At 40.1% G+C, this 20326-nt stretch overlaps 1 protein-coding gene across 2 annotated transcripts in view; it reads left to right on the plus strand.

Moving 5' to 3' along the window:
* The window catches only part of LOC135212936 (UPF0047 protein YjbQ-like), a 32120-nt gene continuing 11794 nt past the window's right edge, over positions 1-20326 (plus strand). Inside the window, exons 1-4 of one of the 2 annotated variants that reach the window (XM_064246682.1) lie at positions 1-434; positions 12957-13051; positions 14195-14236; positions 20158-20316. In XM_064246682.1, the coding sequence (XP_064102752.1) occupies positions 275-434; positions 12957-13051; positions 14195-14236; positions 20158-20316 (456 nt within the window). In that variant the 5' untranslated portion in view covers positions 1-274. The remainder of the gene's footprint in view (positions 435-12956; positions 13052-14194; positions 14237-20157; positions 20317-20326) is intronic. The other variant, XM_064246683.1, reaches the window with a different exon arrangement.

The following is a 20326-nucleotide window of genomic DNA, read 5'->3' on the forward strand; positions in this document are numbered from 1 at the left end:
AAGAAACAAACCGCAGAAACCGACCCCCGAAAGTGACAGAATGAACCGGCGATAAAGGCAGTGGAACGGCTGCTGCTGTGTATCAATTCCTCCCCCATTCTGCCCCTCGTATGTTCATTGCTCCCCTTTGAACCCCTTAATTCACCATCATGGACCCTAGTTAACCTCGCTGGTGACTCCATAATGGTCCGGTGGGGCTGTTAGTGCGAGAGAGCGGGAGAGAACCCGGGGGTGAGAGGACGTCGGGAGGGCGACGGGAACCACGACATCCAACATGGCTTCCTCCACGAGAGGAATCCAGATCGGGTCGGCGTGGTTTCAGAGGAAGATAAAGCTAAGACCGCAGCACAGGGGCATCCACCTGGTCACGGACGAGATCCTCAAGGAGATCCCGGAGCTGCGACAGTTCTCCGTGGGCCTGCTTCACGTTCAAAGTGAGTGGGATCCTCGCCCTGGGGCCCCAATGTTTACATCTCGCTCTGGGCCACTTTCTGGCCTCCTCCCCCCGTCGGACTCCGGGCATTTGAGCTGGGGGCGGCGCCCTTTCCGTCTCCGGTCGTCCCTCCTTCGGCGGTTTCGTGTGTCACGCCGTTTCAGTGGGTTTCTGGAGCGTGGTCGTGGGAAGATCGCGGGGGACACAGGCTGCTTTGACTGTAGTCCTGAAAGCACCTAAGTGTACTCGAAAGCACTGAAGTATACTCTAATAGACACGTCAGGCCTAAAAGCAACTAAATGTACTCTTAATATACATGTCAGGCCTGAAAGCACCTAAATATACTCTAAATAAACACATCAGGCCTAAAGGCACCTAGGTAAATATAGTAGGCTAGGTACTACTCTTAGGCTAATAGCCTACCTAGTATACATGTCAGGCCTAAACCCACCTAAATATACTCTTAATAAACATGTCAGGCCTAAAAGCACCTAGGTTCCCAAATAAACACATCAGAAATAAAACCCTAGGTACCGTAGTAAACACGTCGGAAATAAAAATGTCGTGATTTAGGTAGGCTATGTATAGGCCTAGTTTTAGCCTTATAAATAGGTTATCCATTAAAATCTATATTTTAGGCCAAATCCATTAGGTTATTTTACACTGTAAAACAATTTGTCAAAAACACGATGGAAATGAAACCAAAAAGGTTGTGATAAAATCTATATTTTAGGCCAAGTCCATTAGGTTATTTTACACTGTAAAACAATTTGTCATAAACACGACAGAAATGAAACCGAAAAGGTGATTTACCTATGTATATATTTAGCCTTATTCCTAAATAGGTTGCCCAATAGGAAGTATATTTTATGCAAAATCCATTAGGTTGTTTTACACTAAAACATGTTAATGTCATGAAGAGAATGGCAAACCTTGGGCTAAATTGATGATAGGTCTATTGACAATCGCATTTAAATACATATTTTAGTCTTCGTTACTTATATTAAATTTAATCGCAGTGTAATAATGATAATTTAGGTTATTTGCAATGTGAATTGATGGGCTAACATGGTAACTCCTACTTACATTGCGTTTGATATCGTAATTAGAATTGAATTGTAACCAAAGCCTCTGGGGTCATATAAAAGATACCCTCACAGACTTAGCGCACATCAGAAACTTTAACCGGATGATGCTGTCTGTTTGAAACTTGCCAAAAATGTTTTAGTTCATTTTTGAAGCTGTTTTGTAATGTTTAGGTCCATTTCAGATTTCTTGTGAACCTTGCTTACGTTAAACTTAGACTATCTCGTCTTTTTGCAGTCTTGAATGATGTTAGACGTGTAGGCCTAATGACCTTCTTGCAATTGTCCATTTTGAAATGTTAACTATTTTTCCATGATTATTGAAATTGTTTCTGTGTGATTTCTAGTATTGCGTGACATTTGGTAGGCTAGGCATTGATGAACTAGGCCAGGCTAAGTTATGGTAAGATAAGCCAGATCTTTAAGCTGGCATATTTCTAATTAATATTTGGCTAGTGTAGATTAACCCCAAGAACAGTGAATTACTTGATGCTTAGAATTGCATTCATTCACTGTCAAGAACGCAAATTTCTGATGATTCAGTAATGAATTTAGTGTTCAGGGAAAGTTTAGTTTTATGTCTCATGTCTATTATCTTTACGAATTATTTCTGAGCGAAAATGTGCAAATTTATAAGTTAAGAATCAAATAGATGCACTCTTGCATATCCACGTGATGTACAGTGCTCAACACATTAGGTAGAGGGGTGTGTCCAGGCAGAATAACACCTAGTGGCCTAGATTAGGTAAGGTTAGAATATATTATTAATATCTTATTCTGTTATATGTTTTCATGTTAAATACAAAATTTATTACGTATTTTGCTGGAAATCTATAGTCCTGGTTTTTTTATTATGAATGGCGGGACTGTAAGTGGAGTACCAAATATCGATCAGTGATTTTGGAATAATATAGAGACGCATTATTTTAAATACTAGTGAACTATGGGAAAAAACATTTCCCCCGGCAAAAACAGTGTTGTGTGAACTTGAATAACATACAGGGTAACTAATCCTGTGGGATAATGACTGGGTATCCTATATCTTCCTTGTGAGAAGGGAGATAAAAAGCTAAGAAAAACATGAGTGACAGGATTTCCCCGATAACCTTAGTGTGATGCAGTGTGAGAGGTTGTGATATTATGTCCCATTTCAAGAAACGGTTTGTGTATTCCGTATAAACGAGTTGGTGTGCACGACTTTCATGTTACATTTTGTATTATTTGTGGAAAGTTCAGGTTGATTTAAAGGCAGAAGTGCAATATATGATAAGACCATGTTCTTTCATTCCTAAATTATACTTATTCATGGTACCCATTTATAGTCCACCCCCGCTATTTGTAGACTCACGATTTATGGACTCGCCTATTCACTGATTTTTCAATAGAAAATTCACCTGTTCGCAGTATTTTTCACTGAGAAGTATTCACAAATTTCTGTACTTTCATATTTTTGTGACCAAATGCCCTTTTTGTGTTTAAACCAAAATATGCAGGTAGTATAAGCATTTTTAGAGGATTTTTTTGTGTTTGGACTATCTAAATAGGCAGTTCTAAGTGTTTTTATATGGGTTTTAAGTATTCGCGGATTTTACTACTTCTGTGAGTAGGGGGTATCCACTGGATTGCTACATTTGCTAAAACTTCCCCTGAAATATACAAGTAAAACTTGTAATTTTATGCTCTTAGTTATTCAAATGTTCTTCTGCTTCTGCTTAACAGACCCATCAAGTGACAAATCATGTAAATCAAATTGCCTTTTTATTTTCATTCATGTTTACATTCATACCCTATTAATTTATTTAGGTATTTTATTAATAACTTTTGTGTTGATTGCACACAAAAATCAGTTTGCCATGATGTCTCCATGTATTCATTTTTACAAATACAATTAATTTATCTGATTTCTTTATATTCTTTCAAAATTCTCCTGTCTGGTATGATTTAGAATACCATTTTTCTTCAGTCTTCTCCTTCATTTCATCTTCGCATAATAATGCAAAGTGCTCTGGAGAGCTATTCACAAGTATTGATTTCTCTTGATCTGATCAGAGAGGTTTTTAGGTCGAGTAGTCTGGAGATAGAGAGAGAGAGAGGGTAGGCAGTCATTGCTTCAGTTGTTTGGTTGAGGTTTTAGTATTTTTCAGTTTGTGTTTGTGTTCAGCCAGGTGTCATAACATTAACAGATTACGTACTAGTATATTTTTAGTAGCCTGTGCATTATTTAGTTTCTATTGACTGTCTACTAGTACAGTACAATATTTACTTCTTTATGATGGTTGAGATATATCTCATTACAGTACCAGTTGAGAAATTTCATTTTCATTAAGTTAATTGCTGTTGATGACTGGTATAGGTGATCAATAACAATAGGTCTTTGTTGGTAAGGTAGTCTCATTAAGATTGTCATTTGAATCAAATGAGAACAAAAAGTCATTTGAGGGTCACAAATGGAATTCCTAATCCAATAAGGACATTCCATATGAAATGCATTTACATTAATTACTAATAATGCTAGTGTATTCAAAGGCAAGTAAATTACACAGCACATGAATCAAAAAAGGAATAGAAAAATGTACATATAGAGTAATGCTAGTAAGTTATACATTTGTATCAAGGCTATATACTATATATATATAAATAAGACCTTTAGTTTGTTTTGTAGTATACACAATATTTTAGTCACTAGCACGGTATGGGTGCCAGCCACTTGTGTGGCTCCTAATTTTAGTAATCCTGGCCAAGAAGCCTTCCCGCTCACAGTTTTACTACAACTGTGTAACGTAATGTTTGTGGGCGCCATTCTTTTCTTAGAATCAGTTGGCTGGCATTTTCAGCTGCTCAGACCTCTTAGTTGAAGTTCTCAGGTCCCAGAGGACTGCCCGAAAGGTTTTGATCTCAATTAAAAGATTTAGATATATCTAGCTGGATTGCATAATTTGATTCTTTTCCAAATCCTGATAATCTGCTGTATGAAAGCATTCTGTACTGGTACTTTGAAGTTAGAAATGATTAAATTCTGATATCCTAATTCAGATCTTATTTACTGAAAATAATTCCCATTAAAGTCATTAAAGTATTTCCCAACTTCTGCAAGTTCTACTCAACCATTTCTATCTCCATGTGAAAATATTACTGACAGATTTTGGGGCTAACACTTCTTGCAATGCTTCCGGCTACTAGAGAACCTTTGCAGCAGCCCCTCACCCCCTCCTCTACTGCATGCTTCTCCATCGTAGCTTAGTACTGTAGCTTGTTAAATGGATTTAGGAAACCCTGAGTACTATAGCATGTTTAGTTAGCTCCATATATATCTGTCTTGATGGCTTCAACTTTTGTTGACGTTAGCCCTTCCAGCTTCAGTTGTAAGACTTCTTATTGGCTGGTGACCTCTATGGAATCCAGGATGAGTAAACAGAAGCCTCTTGAAAACTTCCTGGTTTAGATATTAATACTTACTATGAACTGTATGGTTTTGGGTTTGTATTTATATCAATCCAGGCTCATGCATGCCGTTACAGTAATTTTGAAGTGTAGTTTTAGGGGTTTCATTGCAGTGTGTAATAAGTCTTATTTATGAATTGGTGCTTATCACTCTTCTCTACCAAAGTTCATGCCTAAAAGTAGACTTGACCCTAAATTTGGTCACAATTTTTAACACCCATCAACATCAAAAAATGTATTTAGTGTCAGGTTAGACGTGAAATGAGTGATATTTCATGGTTGTCATTAGGCTCCATACAGTAGATGCTGAGTTTCATCACAATCCCATGTAAGTTGCTATTGGCCTATATTAAAGTAACAGGTTTGTGCTGAAAGAAATGATTTATTCAGTTTTTGTTCTATACAAAGGCCTTTTACTTGAGGCATATTACCTACCTCACGATCTCAGTGCCGTAGGGAATATTTGCACATGAAATGCCTACCTGAGCCACCTGATCACCATTTTTTCTTCTACAGTTGCAATTATGTCTGGTATTTATGCATAATGTATGAATATGCTATGTTAGATTTTTAGATGTGTAATGCCATGATAATTTGGTTTTATGGTAATTACCTGGTTAGGAGTGAATAATGGTTGGGCAAAAACTGTTATAAAAGATTGCATAAGCTGAGCAGGAACCTTGTATGTACTTATAATACGCACTTTATTTTATTGATTTCATAATATACATACTACTTTATTTTACTGATTTCAGTGAGCATCATTATGTAAAACTATGATTAAGAATCAGCTTATGAGACTTACTAGATATAAATATATTCTGTTTAAGAATCAGCTTCTGAGACCAGTTGGAAATTGAATATATTTTAACCAAGCACATGAAACTCTGCACATCTATTTAAGTGTTTTGGCTTAAATGGATTTAAATGTGATAATGCTAGCACCACATGCCTACTTATCATTTTTGTACATGAACTTTCCTGTCAGATATGTACTTAGCTATACGTCTCTGACGTCACGACAGAATTCAAAACTCGCGGCACACGCGACAGGTAGGTCAGGTGATCTACCTTACCCGCCGCTGGGTGGCTGTTGTATGAACCAATCTCCCTTTCCAGCCAGATTTTCTCTGTCGCCGGTTTCGACTACGCCTGTGGTCGTTACCTCCTGATAGTTTAATTCGTTGGATATCTTTGGACTGACTTTCGGTGAAGTACCTGATCTTGTTGGCTTGGCATACGCGCTTGTGGATTGTTTTTGGATATTGGTTTGGATTTTTCTTTGATTTCAAGATGTCTGATGTAGAGGTTAAGAAATCTGCTATGTTTAGGGTGTGTTCTATGGATGAATGCAAGGTGAGGCTACCGAAAGCAACGGTAGATCCTCACACAGTATGCTTGAAGTGTAGGGGTAATGAATGTTCCTTTATTAACCCTTGTAATGAATGTGAGAAGTTGGATGAGGGTGAATGGAAGTCTCTTTCTTCCTACTTAAGGAAGTTAGAGAAAGACAGGGTGAGGAAAGCTTCGTCTAGAAGTTCTAGTAAGTCTCGTATCAGCTAGGTAGAAGTAGATAATCCTGTCGTAGCACTAGATCCTTCTCCCGTTTCAGTTCCTGCTCCCTGCATCGAACCCAAAGATACGCCTTCGGAAGTGGCAACCATGAGAGCCATGATCCTTAGCATGGAGAAGAAAATTCGTTCGTTGCAAGGTAAGAGTGATAGTGCAAGTGATTTGTGCAGTGCCCCCAGTGCAGTGGAGGGTGCGTCTGGTCGGCTCCTTAATGCTTCCAGGCCTAGACCTCTTCCAGACTCCCAGTCCCAGTGGAGGAGGAAAGTCAACAGCCGCAGGAAGGTTAGGGAGAACCCCCACCGGTCAGGCGTCCCCTCGGTAGATCCTGATGTTTGTTCCCAGGCTGCCTTAATTCGCGCCGAGAAGGAGGTTTTACGACAATGCTTCTCTTCTTCTTCATCGCCTTCTCCTAGAAGAGGATGGAGCGCCTCGGATTCCTCTCGACCGTTGAAGAGAGCCTGGAAGGCTCCTTGCGCCCTTCCTTCCAGCCCAGAGTGTTTTCCGGAGGAGCCTGAAGTGGACATCAAGAAACCCAGGAGGGATCAGGAGCACTCGCCTCAGAGTAGGCTTCGAACCTCGTCCCCTGTGGAGGAGTTTGCTAGATCTCCGGCTCGGATTCTTGCGGGGCTGCAAGCTCAGATTTCGGCTCTTGTGGGCTCATTGGCTGGAGGCGCTAGTCGTAAGAAGGACGTCTCTCTCCCCGTCAAGAAGTCTAGCTAGGCTACCTTCTCCTGCTTTACCTTCTCAGTCGGAGTCTGCTCTCTCTCCTGTACCAGAGGATAGAATGAGGCGCTCTTCCCTTGGCAGACGCCAGTCGTTTTCCAGGCGCCAATCGCCCAGGAAGCTATCTCCTGGCGACTTCATTTCTCCCGTGGAACGGGATCAAGCTCCTTGTAGGCTCTCTTCTAAGGATAAGCGCACAGCTTCTACTTCTCGCTCCTTTCTGAAGAACCTCCAATCTCCGGATAAGAGAGCCTCCCCCTGCATGGACACTTCTAGAGACAGGATCTCTCCTTATGTCAGACGACTAGAGCCTGGTAGGCGCTACTCCCCAAGTAGCCGCTCTCCTGCTGCCAAGCGCTGTGTTGAAGATAGGCGCTACTCTCCTGATAGGCACTATTCGCCTGTTAGCCGCTCTGTTCAGGTCAGGTGTAAAGAGCCTGAAAGAAGCTTCTCTGCTGGTAGACAAGCTTTTACAGAGACCCACGCTTCTCGATCTAGGTATTTGGATCATGGTAGACGCCTGTCTCCTAGTAGGCGCTCTTCTCCAGGGATTCGCTCTCCTGTTGGTAGGCGCCAAGAGCCTAGCAGGCGCTCCTCTCATTTTAGGCGCAGTTCGCCAGGCAGCCGCTCTCCTCTTGACAGGAGCATGGAGTCTGATAGGCGCCTTGAGCATAGTAGGCTCTCCTCTCCTAGCAGGCGCTCCCCTTTGGACTCCCGTGTATCTCGGGACAGACTACAAGATCACAGAGGACTCCCTCATCGGAGTAGGAAGGACGCCTTCGATAGGAGCTCTCCTGAAGCTTTGGCTTCTCCTGATAGGCGCCAGACGGCTGCCAGACTCTCCTCACAGGATAGGCGCACTTCTTTAGAGAAGTCCGCCTGCTCTCGTAAAGAAGCCGAAGGTTCTTCGGTAGATGAAATAGAACCTTCAGAAGAGGACTTGGTAAAGGATTCTTCGGTCTCGTCTTACAAGATCCTGACAGACCTCCTTCTTCAGGAGTTTGGAGACGCGCTTACTCTGGTCGCTCCTCCTCCTCCTCTCTCTTTATTCTCGACATCTAAGAAGACGAAGGTTTCCTCCTGTGTGAGAATGAAACCAACCATCTCAATGAAGAAGGCTTTGAGAGGTTTTGGTGATTGGCTTCTTTCTAAGGAGGAGAAAAGGAAGACTGTTTTTTCATTCCCTCCTTCTAAGCTTACGGGGAAACTTGGTTTCTGGTATGAGTCTGGAGAACCCCTAGACCTGGGTCTTCCCTCATCTGCAGACGCGGACTTCTCTTCACTGGTGGATTCCTCCCGACGCTCGGCCCTCTTGTCTGCTAAGACTACTTGGGCGATGAACGAGCTCAACCACCTGTTGAAGGGAATGTTCAGAGTCTTGGAAGTCTTCAACTTCCTTGACTGGTCGTTGGGGGTCTTAGCTAAAAGGACTCAGAACCCGGATTCCCTTTCGCCCGAGGATCTCAACAGTGTACTTACGTGCATGGACAAGGCAGTGAGAGATGGATCTAGCGAAGTAGCCTCCCTGTTTGGAGCAGGGGTTATTAAGAAAAGATCGGTCTTCTGCTCTTTTCTGACCAAGTCAGTCTCTCATGCTCAGAGAGCCTCGCTACTATATTCGCAACTTTTGCCTCTTCTCTTTCCAAAGAAGATAATACAGGACATCTCTGGAGCAATCTCCGCGAAGGCTACACAAGATATGCTCGCTCAGTCTGCCCGGAAACCTAGAACGTCCTTCCAGACTAAGACTAAGAAGGAGACTCCAGCTAGACAGGAGCCCTTTCGAGGGGGCCCTCCTTCTAGAGCCTCTACCTCAAGAGGTAATAGATCCTTCAATAGAGGAAGATCATTCTCTCGCTCTACCAGAGGGAAAAAGTAGGAAAGAAGTCCTCCAGACATCAGTAGGTGCCAGGCTACTAAGATTCGCAGAAGTCTGGGCACAGAGAGGAGCGGACAACTGGTCCCTCTCGATTATCCGGAAAGGATATCTGATTCCCTTCTCAGCAAGACCACCTTTGACGACGACTCCGAGGGAGTTGGTGGCCAAGTACAGGGATCCCATCATGAGCCAAGCTCTTACTCTGGCAGTAGAACAAATGCTAGAGAAAGAGGCGATAGAGCTAGTGAGCGACCCATGCTCAGTGGGCTTTTACAACCGCCTTTTCCTAGTTCCAAAAGCCTCAGGAGGATGGAGACCGGTTCTGGATGTAAGCGCCCTGAATTTCTTTGTAGAAAAGAGGAAGTTTGCCATGGAGATGACATCCTCAGTGTTGGCGGCTCTTCGTCCAGGGGATTGGATGGTGTCCCTAGATCTTCAGGACGCTTACTTCCATGTGCCGATCCATCCTTCTTCAAGGAAATACCTCAGATTCAGGATGGGAGGAAGGATATTCCAATTCAGGGCCTTGTGTTTCGGCCTTTCAACAGCCCCTCAGGTTTTCACAGGACTAATGAAAAATGTAGCAAGATGGCTACACTTGGAGGGAGTGAGGGTGTCCCTTTACTTGGACGACTGGCTTATCAGAGCCAAGTCACAGAAAAGATGTTTGGAGGACCTACAAAAGACCCTTTTCATGGCGAGTTCTCTGGAGATTTTGGTGAACTTTCAAAGTCTCAGTTAATCCCCAGTCAAGATCGTATCTATCTGGGGATTCGGATGGTTTCTCTGGATTTTCGGGCTTTTCCATCTCCAGAAAGGATAGCCCGATGTTCAGAGAAAGTCACAGCCTTTCTAGAGAAAGACGTATGCACAGCGAGGGAGTGGATGAGTTTGCTGGGGACACTCTCCTCGTTGGAGCAATTCCTTTCTCTAGGAAGGTTGCACCTCAGACCTCTCCAGTTCTTTCTACATCGGAACTGGCGTTGTCTTTCTCAAAACCTAGAGTTCTCCTTCAATATTTCAAGAGAAATCAAGAAGGACCTCTCTTGGTGGGCGAACCCTCTCAGGTTTGCAGAAGGGATGTCCCTTCACATTCCGAACCCCAACCAAGTGTTGTTTTCCGACGCGTTGGAAACAGGTTGGGGAGTGACGCTCGGCTCAAGAGAAGTGTCAGGCACCTGGAAGGAGGAACAGGTGACCTGGCACATCAACAAGAAAGAGCTGATGGCTGTTTGGCTAGCTTTGAAAGCGTTTGAGCCCTACGTCCTAGCTTTGACAGTTCAGATAAACTCGGACAACACCATGGCCCTGGCATACATCAGGAAGCAGGGGGGAACTCACTCCTTCTCCCTGTACGAGACAGCAAAAGACCTTCTGCTGTGGGCAGAGGAAAGGAAGATTTGTCTCCTTACCAGGTTCGTACAGGGAGAAAAGAACGTCAGAGCAGACCTCCTGAGCAGGAAAGATAAAGTCCTGCCGGCGGAGTGGACTCTTCACGAGGATGTTTGCCAGGACCTGTGGAGACTATGGGGCAGGCCTCACATATACCTCTTCGCCACAGCCAAGAATGCGAGGATAGACAACTACTGCTCTCCTATATCAGACCCAAGGATTTGTCAATAGATGCCTTTCTCCTAGATTGGAAGGGCCTAGACACGTATGCTTTTCCTCCCTTCAAGATACTGGGAGAAACTCAAGAAGTTTGCAGAATCGTAGGCAGCAAGGATGACGTTGATAGCCCCTTTCTGGCCCGCACAAGTCTGGTTCACAGAGGTACTGGAATGGTTAGTAGACATTCTGAGATCCCTGCCACAGAGGATCGATCTGCTCAGACAACCCCACTTCGACAGGTATCACAGAAACCTCCCCGCTCTCGGTCTGACTGGCTTCAGACTGTCAAAAGTTTGGTCAGAGCGAGAGGGTTTTCTGCAAGAGCTGCAACGGCTATCGCAGCAGCAAGAAGGCCCTCTACCCTTTGAGTCTACCAATCGAAGTGGGACGTCTTTCGGCGGTGGTGTAGGAACCATCACCTTTCCTCTTCCAGTACCTCTGTAACCCAAATAGCAGACTTCTTACTTTTCCTTAGGGAAAAAGGTGGACTGGCGGTATCAACCATTAAAGGATATCGTAGCATGCTGGCTGCAGTGTTTAGGCACAGAGACCTAAACATTTCAGAAAACAAAGACCTTCATGATGTAATAAGATCCTTTGAAACATCCAAAAAGGTTTCGTCAGAGATTCCGAGTTGGAATCTGGATGTAGTGCTGCGTTTCCTTAGGTCCCCTAAGTTCGAACCGCCCCAGTCTGCCTCTTTTAGAGACCTCACGAGAAAGACACTTTTTCTCATGGCATTGGCTTCCGCTAAAAGGATTAGTGAGCTCCATGCAATAGAAGGGAGAGTGGGGTTCAAAGGAGATGCAGCGATCTGTGCCTTCCTGCCTTCGTTCTTGGCCAAGAACGAGAACCCCTCAAATCCTTGGCCTAGGAGTTTTGAAATCCAAGGTTTATCTGCCTTAGTAGGCGAGGAATCAGAGAGGTCACTTTGCCCAGTACGAAGTCTAAAGTTTTATCTTCAGAGGAAGAAGAAACTTAAGGGCAATGATGTCAACCTTTGGTGCTCTGTAAGGGATCCAAGGAGGGCTTTATCTAAGAATGCGCTTTCTTTCTTCATCAGAAGCCTGGTGAAAGAAGCACATGTGACATGTGATGAAAGTCAATTCAAGCTTCTGAAGGTCAAAGCTCATGAGGTAAGAGCTATTGCCACTTCATTAACTTTCAATAAAAACATGTCCCTTAGTAATATTATGAAAGCAACTTTCTGGCGTTGCAATTCAGTCTTCGCGAACCACTATCTGAGAGACGTCAAAATCACGTATGAAAAGTGCTTTGCATTAGGCCCATACGTATCGGCGGATTCGGTGCTGGGGCAGGGAGCTGAGACATATCCTTTGTAGTGTATTTTTTACCCCTTGTTTAGTTTGTAAGTTTTTTGGTTGTTTGAAAGAGCATGCGGGTAGGCATCTCTTTCATGTCGTATGTCTAACAATGATTAGATTGGTTAGGTGATCAGTTTATGTTTGACCTCCTTGCAATGATAGTGGTTAGGTTCTGTCATATAAGAGGGCGAATCCCCTTTGACAAGATCCTGCTCGGATTCTATCAAGTAAGTGGATACCAAATCCCTTTGATAGACCCAAAGAGTCTGTCAGCTGTAGGTCACGCCCTCGCTGAAGCTCTTCAGGCAACGCAGACTAATAGACAATAACTATGAAGTCTTCTGCCTAAACAGGTAAGAACCAAGGTTGTATTTTACATCCTACAACAGGTGTTGTTTCCCCCTTTTTCCATGTTAATATTGCTGTCTCTTTCCCTCCACCAAGGGTGTCAATCAGCTAAGTATATATCTGACAGGAAAGTTCATGTACAAAAATGTTATTGTTAGTATACAATAAGGTTTTGTACATACTTACCTGGCAGATATATACGATTGATGGCCCGCCCAGCCTCCCCTCAGGAGACAGGTGGAAGAGAAAATCTGGCTGGAAAGGGAGATTGGTTCATACAACCGCCACCCAGCGGCGGGTAAGGTAGATCACCTGACCTACCTGTCGCGTGTGCCGCGAGTTTTGAATTTTCTGTCGTGACGTCAGAGACGTATAGCTAAGTATATATCTGCCAGGTAAGTATGTACAAAACCTTATTGTATACTAACAATAACATGTTTCTTCACTTTCCCACTGATATTTGTGCCTTATTTTTTAAAACTTATTTTTTTATTTCTATAATAGGATGCCATGTCTCTAATCCTGATTTGTCATTCCAGTTCTTCACACATCCGCCAGTTTAGCGCTGAATGAAAACTGGGACCCATATGTTAGGGATGATATGGAGATGATGCTCAATAAAATAGTGCCTGAGGTATGTGGTTGAATGCTTTCCTCTGTTGTAGGTTACTTCAAGCAATATTGACACAGCTTTTCCACCTCAGTCAGCCTTTCCAAAGTTTACTGTTAATTTCATTTCTTGAAGGTTCTTGGTGAAAGGATTAGAATAAAGATTTTTGTGTTTCTCTTTCGCTTCATAGCAACTGTCCATAACAGTAGCATTTCAGTGAAAATAGTAAAATGTTTTGATGTCTTGAAATTTACTCATTGCAGAGATTATTCAAGGTTTCACACAGGTGTTGACTGAGGTTGTGAAAGTGCCCAGAATATAGTAGTCCTGATTGCAGAGCAACTTCCAGATATTGTGGAAGTTGCATTATCCTAGGGTAGAATATGCTAGTCACAAGCTTGTTATTGTACTTAAACAAGAATCTTACTACTATTTTTCAATAGACTCGATTATCCTTTTAGAGTCGTTAGCTCAGAAAAGTCTGCATAGGAGATACTCTCAAGCATTTCATCATTATTTTTAGAGTTTGGATGGCCAGTAGAACACAGGAGTGACTGTCTTGGGACCTCATTGTCTTTTTCAGTGTCTTGCCTGTAATGGACTTTGAACCTTGATATTGATATAATCACTCTTAAAAACTTGACCCTGAACTTGCCTAGGAACGTCACTTCCTGTGATCTACGCTCAGCTCGAATCACAGTAGGAAATTTACATATCCTGGAGAACTGCTGTTCATGGTTAAAGTCCTATCTGATAAAAACATAACAGATCCAGATTTAGTTTTCTGTTGTGCTTTTGAATGTTCTGCTACTTGTCTAGAGTAGTATATTGCATGGACAACTGTACAGACATCGGTTCGGTTTGGTTTCTTGATCTGTACCCGTACTACTTTTGACATTTGATTTCTTTTCATAGTTTCTCTTATGTTATGCAGAGTGCAAATACAGAATGAACCTTGACGACCTCATATCTTTTTTTAGTTTCTTTAAGTTCAGAGTAAATCCCCTTTTACATTAGAAAGCAGTCTCTCCTGCCCCTACCCATCCCCCCCCACCCCCCATCCATCTACAGTCCTCCACAACAAAAACAACAACAACCACAGCCACCCAACTTAGTCTTTTGTTTTGATTTCTTTTTTTTAACATAGATTTCCATTTTTTCTTCCAGGGGATGCCTTATCGACATTCCTGTGAAGGCCCCGATGATATGGTAAATTGTTTTTTCAATTTTGCGCATCATCATCAGAATATTAGTGACGAGTGTTTTTTAACAATTTTTTTTAAAATCCTCTTAGGTATTTGCAAGGCTAAAAAAGGGGGCTACATTTTAACATCAAAGCCTTCATAAACGCTTACAATTTTTTCTTGGACATTCATCCATGAAGTATAAAAAAAAAAATTTTTGATGCAATTTTTCAAAGTGTACTGTTGTTTCTAATGTGTACAGTAGTGTGTTACCCCTCTAAGGATATTTGCCGAGAAATTCACATTCGTCTTCAAGCACACCACTCGGGACAACTGTAAGGTACAGTAATACAAGTAGAACATGTTGCATTAGCTGTGCAAAGCTGGTGCTAGTTAATGAAGACAGAAAATGACCTCATTTCCTTTTGATTTCATTAATGTTGTTTTTTTGGTGGAGCCCAACTGGACTTCATGTACTTACTTTTTGTAGTATGTACAGTATTTGCCCAAATGCTGGCTTGGAAGTTTTTAGAAGTTTGCTGTAGTGCAGTAACATTTATGTTGAATTTAATAGCATTTATAAAAGTGTTAGTTACTGGATTGTTAGTTTTTGAATTGAGGGAGGAAAGTGGATTTATGCAGTCCTTTTTCTTCAACATCACTTTTGTCCATGGCAGAAAGGTTTAATTCATATTCCCGTATTCACTTTTATGCAGTTTGAGAAACCTTTTTAAGGAGCAGTTAATGAGAAAAACTGAGAATACTGTATCTTCAAAATCTGTGCTGATAAGTTACATTGTCAGGACCATACAGTGCAATTTCTCTTGCTCTGAAGAAATTTGTCAATGAATTCATGTGCAAACTGTCTTGCTTAGCTTAAGATGGTGGTGGATTTGAGTGAGATCTTGAGGAGACTAAATCAGTATTATTTACATTGCTTGCTTTCTTGACTGGCTTATCAGCCGTACCTCGTTGTATCTGGAAGTAGGGTCCTTAAACTGTTGTGGTGATTTTTGTTTTTTTTTCTAAGATCTTGGACACTGTATTCAAACTTTCTCCTGCCAAAGATCTGATCACTTCTGCTGTCAGTGTCAAGGTTTTAATGTGAGTAGACTAAGGGGGTTTGTTGAGTCATGTCTGCTCTAGTTCTAGATTTTTCAGTTTTTTAAATTTTTTGCCAGAAATTCTGTGAATCTGCCGTAATCCTCATTTGTATCATTTTGCACGAAAATTTGAAAAAAGTTCATGTCCTGTTACTCTTTTGAGAAATGCTATTATTTCAACATATTTTCTTTGAAATGTTACTGTTTTCTTGGCTGTTCAGTACCTTCATGTGGCTAATTGCTTTTGAAGTTGAACAGTTGCTAGAATTAATGAAATCTAAGCATTACATACTGTACTCTGTTTCAAGCTAAAACATAAGCCTGTCCCATTGATGGGTAGCTGTAGAATGTTTTCAGCCATAACAGTACATGCTGATTGTCTTTAGTGTTCATTTTCTTATGGCCTACCTTAGTAATGAAATAACTGAGGTCTTTTTTTGACTGCCTGTGTTTCAGTAAAGATTAAGTCTGCATTGAAGTGGATCTCGTAGTGGTTCACGAGAAAATTGAAGTATGTCACCAAATTTAGAGAATTTAAAATTTTGATATATCCTATTTTTTGACTGACTTCATTGCTTTACTATCTTTTTATTTTGGGTGTATTTTTATACTATTATATATGTGGTTATGGCTGTTTACATTAATCACATATGTATTTTACTTCTTAACTTGGGTAAGAAATACATATACTGTACGTACTTTACTCTGTAGTAGTTAAGAAGTGTTTTACTCTATACTGTATATTTACAATTCTAATCTCTCTCTTTTTCTCTCTTTCAGTAGTCCTAGAGTAGTGTACGGTATTCCTAGTATACTTAGGTTCTGTCTTTAGGGTGACGTACAGAATTAATTTGTTTCACAACAAACCCTCTTCTTATATTTGCCTGCAATCATGGGCCATGAATTTCCCCAACATGCCATTCTTTGTTAAAGAAAATGGTAGGAGATTGGATCAAGGATATAGATAGATAGAAGTTTATACACCTTAACATATTACATAAGCTCTTGAATATGGTCCAACAAAAGTGGATCAAAATGCACATATAAATCTTCAGAATAAAAAAATACATCTAAACTAGAACACTTGAAACCAAGTGATATATATTCAGCATATTAATTTTTACAATTAAAACTAACTGCAGCTAAATAAACAACAACCTTAACTACTACAACCATTTCTAATTCGTAGTTCCTGTACAATTAACTCTACATACAGTACTTTATCTACAGAATGGGCACTCAAAACAAAATTAGAACATAATTATGGGTGGCAAATGGGAGCACTCGGAACACATTTAATTTGCGATTCCATTAATGATTATGAATAGGGTGGTGTTCTCTATTGTCTATTGATCCACACATTTGGTAGAGGGAGCATGTGCCAGTCTTGACCTCTCTGATGCTTTCTTTAAAGGCGGATGGCATTTCCAGGGAAACTTGTGGACCATGCATTTGGGCAGTTATGAAAGGTGGGTTTGTATGAAAAATTTATATTGCTTACAAAAAAATTACTTGTTCAGGTAGTAGAAATACACTATTAATATTATAGATTATTGTGATTGTGTTTCATCGAAATGGTCAAAAAACATCACACAGAATTAATTGCTTTGGTTTTGCAGTTATCTGAAAGTTTGTACTGTGTTTTCAAAGTAGCGTAGAAAATACTTTTATCAGTAATTTGAATTTACTTAACAGTTATGTAGCCTTATATCCAGTATTATATGAGAAACTTTTGCATAGAGCAGTAAAATAATAGGAAAAAAATACGTATAGTCAAGTCAAAAGAAATGTGTACCATTATGTATTTAGTTTATATAATTTTCATTATGCAAGATCCATACAAATGATCAACTTGTGTATTCTATGACACTTTTTATTCCTATGATGTAATTTAGAGGCTCTTGCTAAAGTAACAGTTGGTGGAATATCTTTTAATAAAGTAATATAGCTTTTAGTCTGATGTCAGTTTATGTTACTTTGTCCCTGAGAATGGTCATTGTTCTGAATTGTTTTCTAAATGTCCTGTCTTATTGTAAGGCCAGTGAGGGTTTATGCTAATTACTTGTCCCAGTTGGGTGTAAGTTTGCTGGCTCCTCATTTTATGTTCCCTAGATGTGGTTGGTTTTCCTTATGTATAAAAGATACGGAGGTATTATAGGATTCATTGCATACATATAAGCAACACCTTTTCTCAGACTGATCTCTTTACAGATTAAAAAGCAGTGTATGGCTGGCTACATATAAATAATTACAAGCATCATTTGATGGAGATAGGATTTATGGTTCTTTTGTGTAGAACTTGAGGGGTTTCTTTTATCATGTAGTATTGTACAGCATTTTACCAGATGCTATAGGGTGTGTATTTGATAATTCCCTAAGTGAAAAACGTATTGTTAGAACTCTTTTGACTGAAATTGCTATTTAAAGAGGCAGATCAGGTTGTTGTTAGTCTTATCAAATAATTTATGGTCAAATAGACCAGCAGACTTTTAGGAGGAATGGAATCTTGAACGTTAGTCATCTCTTGATTAGAAAGGGTAGTGCACGTTTCAGGAGAGTTGCCTTGTAGTTACCTATTTGTCATGAGATGTTGGATTTTAATGATTACACCTATCGAATATATACTACTAGGTAATTGGGAGTCCATTTCTTATGTGTGACTAGTGATTTAATGCTGTCATTCATATATAGGGTTGTATTAACAAGGCAAATGCATTAGCTTTGGTACTTTCTCATATACATATATGTGCATTTTATTGCTCTTATGATTATATTTTTCTCAAGTTTTTTTTATTGAAAATTTAGTGATTTAATTTGTGCAGTACGTTAAAAAGCCTGTATTCGTAGACCTCTGTAGAGCTTCTAATTAATCATCCCACTTAATTTGACTGGTGCACATCACATTTTACGTGGCCTTATACAGTAGAGGCAGTCCCCGGGTTACAACAGGGGTTCCGTTCTTGAGGTGCGTTGTAACCCGAAAATCGTCGTAAGCCGGAACATCATCAAAAACCCTAAGAAAACCTTACTTTTAATGCTTTGGGTGCATTCAAGACTATGTAAACTGCATTCTTATTGCATTTTATATAAAAAAAAAAACTCAAATATTAATTATTTTGCATTTTTGGTGTCATATTTCTTCTGCCAGATGAGCGTTGTAGGCGTCGTAACCGTGGAACATTCGCCATAACCCTGGAAATAATTTCTGATGAATATAATTGAAAAGCGCCTTAACCTCGGAACGTCGTGAGCCGAACCCGTCATAACCCAGGGACTGCCTGTACAGTGTTATTGCTGCCACAAAGCTTTCCTAGGGTTTAGTTTGTAAGAATTTGCAACCGAGAGAGACATTTATACTAATGTGGATTTTACAGGTATATAAGTGGTATCTTAAACATTTCTTTCAGGTTGCTTTTGAGACATCACATTATCGATGTTTCTTTGACCTCCTCCCACTGTTCTGCTGTTTGGTGTTTAGTGAAGGTTATTATAGTGTAGTTGTGATTTATATCAGTGTCTGGAACTGTTAAGATTATCCACGTAATCATATTAAAAAATTGCATATTTTTCTCTAATAATACCAAATTGTGTCAGGACTTTTTGTTTTTTGTTTTTTTTTAAAGTATTTTGTTGAACGTTCATTCATAGCAGTTCATTGATGGAGAGTTTGCATTGTAGCAGTGATTGTTTTTCCTTCTAAATAAAAGAAGGAATTGGTGAAATGTAGCCCCCTATTAGTGATTGCTTTTAAAAAGGAAAATACTTTTGTATAGTGCAGTTTTGTAGTTCTGTAGATAGCTACCATTCTAGGAAATGATTGTAGAGGTGAAAAACTTTAAAAAAATATATTGTAAGTATAATTTTTCTGAGTTTTCCCCCAGTTTTGTGTACTGCATAAGTATTTTGGTAAATTCAAAATTATATTGTGTGAATGTGTGCAAAATGTTATTAGATATTGCAGATATTACTTGTATATAAGTTTATGCAAATAGGATTACATGTAATAGTGATTTGATAACGAGTATTGTCATATTGGATGTAAGGAAAGTTCACTGATTATTATTGTTCTTCGGTGCTTTTGCCAAAGCAGTCAATTATCTGCCTCCATGGTGACTTTTCATTGTTTGTATAGCTGTGCAAGAAGCCATACCTATTGCTAAGATTTACTTCAAGAATGTGATGCAAGTGAAGACCTTAGGTTCGGAACATTGAAGCGATGAGTTAACAGGGATAATTAGTTTATGTATGGCTATCCTTGCGTGCATTATAAAGAAGTACATTTTAGATATTAAGAATTTGCCATAGCTTTGTCAGCTGGTCTAAATCTGAAACAATAGCTTGTGACATATTTTCAGACTGAAATTACATGGCATTGTTGTTTTTGTCATTTTATATTGCCAAAATTGTCAATGATAGTTATTAAAGATATAATTTTTATTGGAAGTGTGAGGTATGTGTATGTGAATACTTTGTTGTGACAGTCATTTCAAGGGGTAAAGCATTTTGTTCTTCATTTGTAAGAAGGATGATATTTCTTTGGATGTTACCTTAAATTGGTAAATGACTGTAATCTCAATATGATTGTACAGAATATGATAATTCAAGTTACTATACCCCTTCAGTTCTTTATAATGTCACTGTATATATTTTGTAGTCAATAAGTCAGTTGTAGAATTACATTACTTGAAACTAGATCCCTAAGAACCCCGTTTTGTAGATAGGACAAGATTTTTAGCATTTGCCTTTAACAGGCATTTGATCCTTTGTTTTCATTAGTAATTCTAGTTATTAATTGTAGCTCATAACAAGAAGAAGGAAGCCTATAATCATGACTATTTTTAAGGTGGTGGAAGTCTACATGTTTACTGTGATGTTGATATTGTTCCTTGCTTTTTCCACGCTCTCTTCACCTATCCAGCCGGCCCACGTCAAGGCGTGCTTCATCGGTTCCTCTCTGACCCTACCAATTTCAGAGGGAAAGTTAAACCTCGGAACTTGGCAGGTGAGATATT

The sequence above is a fragment of the Macrobrachium nipponense genome, chromosome 42 (assembly GCF_015104395.2).
Source record: "Macrobrachium nipponense isolate FS-2020 chromosome 42, ASM1510439v2, whole genome shotgun sequence".
Taxonomy (NCBI): Eukaryota; Metazoa; Arthropoda; class Malacostraca; order Decapoda; family Palaemonidae; genus Macrobrachium; species Macrobrachium nipponense.